Here is a 2164-nt window from a genome sequence, read left to right as displayed (position 1 = left end):
ATGAGATTTGTGGAGTTCGAATAACAGTAACAGATGATATCCTCGACAATTCCGAGCAAGTCAAACCTTCCTCTCGGAGCGACATAAAATTTCTCATCGCGAAACCGGTTGTGATTGGCGTGTAATCGCAAATCTGTCTTCGGATGGATATAATTGAATACTTCGTTTACGTTCGTTGCAGACTTTTGACGAGGACGTTTTTAAGTGCGGAAAGCAAAGCTGGAACGATGAAAATTGTCGTTCATCGCGCGAGCAAGAGCGTTGAAAGCGAAATGTTTTTGAGGTTAGGAAATCTGCTTTACCGACGGTGCGCGATCGGCGACACGTGATGGAACGGCGCGCGAAATTTGAACTCCAATGTACTTAGTTGTAAGAACAATTCGTAGTTGTATTTTAATTTTTAATGCGGTAAAGTAGTTAAATGTTTGTGAGTATTTTATGAACGATAAAGCGACGAGTCTCTGTTTTCAGTATCTGTGAAAACCGGAAGTGAGAGTTTTACTGAATAAATTCACTTTCCACGTTTCGAATGAATGTATAAATACATAAAATGTGCGAGTTTCAAAAAGATCGGTGAAGCCTACGTGGAAAAATTTACCATTTTTATTTGTCGAATTTTATGTAGGAACTCAGTTCAGCTAGCAAAAGCTTATAAAAGACGGCTTAAAAACGTCTAAAAGAATTCTAAAGACTTCAAATGTCTTTTAGAAGCTTTTGCTAGCTGGGGAGTAACGAATACTTTCGTCCAAGACCAAATTGAACTGAACGTTTAACCGGTTGTCGTTAATTAAATTTACAGAGTTCAGAGGTCAAAGGCGACGATGACAGTAAGAAGTATAGAGAGTTCGTCGACACCGTCACCCCGGGGCAAAAAATAATTAAAGGTCTAAAGCGAGATTGGAAAACGCTGAAACGTGTACTGTCACCTAACAGAGAATTCTCCGACCTCGAAGCGCTGTGGAAACCCGAGATAATTCCTAGTCATTGTGACGTGCTCATCATTGGCGGTGGAGCGATTGGTAGCTCGATAGCGTATTGGCTGAAGCAGAAGATCTATAGAGACGAATTCAATGTTGTTGTAATTGAGAAAGATCCTACGGTAAGACATTGATACATGTGCTTTCTAGTTTTGAAGGTTTCTTTTTTTAGATCAATAATCTATGCGTTTGATCCATTAAACGTATAATATAATTAAATATTATTTCAGTATACCAAAGCTTCCACAACTCTTTCGGTAGGTGGTCTGCGTCAACAGTTCTCTCTTGAAGAAAATATCCTCATGTCACTGTACGGCGCGGAATTCCTGCGAAATATCAACGAGCATTTGAGCGTCCCTGGCGAGCCGCCCATCGATGTGAATTATCATCCTTACGGCTATTTGCTATTGGCGACCGAGGAGGGTGCTGAGACTTTAGTACAGAACTCAAAGTTACAGAATTCTTTAGGAGCGAAGAATGTCATTCTTACTGCAGAGAAGCTGAAGCGCATGTTTCCTTGGATAAATACCGATGGGATCGCGGCGGGTTGTCTTGGGCTGGAAAAGGAAGGATGGTTTGATCCGTGGTCCCTGTTGTGTGCCTTCAAGAAGAAAGCTAGTCATTTGGGTGTTCAATACATCAATGCCGAAGCCAAGGCTTTTAAATATAAGACGCTGCCAGGAGTTTATGATCGCGACATGATTCCTGCCAAAAAATTAAATAGCGTAGTCGTAAGTATACATACATATTGTATATACCTATATGTACATGTATACATATACACCTGTGTATATATATATGTATATATACAGGAGATGTCCCATTTTTATTGTCTACTTCGAGTATCTTGTAAATGCCACAGTTTCGTGGAAAATGTTTCAGACAAAATTTGTTTGATCCTGAAGGAGCAGTGAAAAACTTATTTGTCTGTGAAAACACTTGCACGAAATACTCCTTTTACAAGATATTTGAGGTAGGCAATTAAAATATGAGATATCCTGTATACTGACATATAATATTCGTAATTGTAGAATGATAGACATATGTGTTTTTTATTAGATAGAAACAGAGGATGGTGAGATTAGGACAATAGAGTTCGCCAGAGCTATTATTGCTGCAGGCGCGTTTAGCGGCAATGTAGCCGAGTTAGCTGATATCGGAACAGGCGAAGGATTATTATCTGTACC

The 2164-nt window shown here is 39.6% G+C and overlaps 1 protein-coding gene across 1 annotated transcript; it reads left to right on the top strand.

Moving 5' to 3' along the window:
- Nucleotides 1–342: 342 nt before the first annotated feature.
- On the top strand, nucleotides 343–2159 carry LOC112454650 (FAD-dependent oxidoreductase domain-containing protein 1-like; the record flags this gene model as incomplete). The annotated part of the gene is made up of 4 exons (XM_025016151.1): nucleotides 343–369; nucleotides 800–1099; nucleotides 1208–1708; nucleotides 2037–2159. Coding segments are annotated over exons 1-4 (936 nt in total), but the record flags the coding sequence as incomplete, so codon positions are not given.
- Between the last annotated feature and the right edge of the window lie 5 nt (nucleotides 2160–2164).

This window comes from Temnothorax curvispinosus, unplaced genomic scaffold (genome assembly GCF_003070985.1).
Source record: "Temnothorax curvispinosus isolate PA1 unplaced genomic scaffold, ASM307098v1 QBEX01005214.1, whole genome shotgun sequence".
Classification (NCBI taxonomy): domain Eukaryota; kingdom Metazoa; phylum Arthropoda; class Insecta; order Hymenoptera; family Formicidae; genus Temnothorax; species Temnothorax curvispinosus.
Note: the sequence above shows the minus strand (reverse complement) of the source record. Positions and strands in the feature narration are given on the sequence as shown.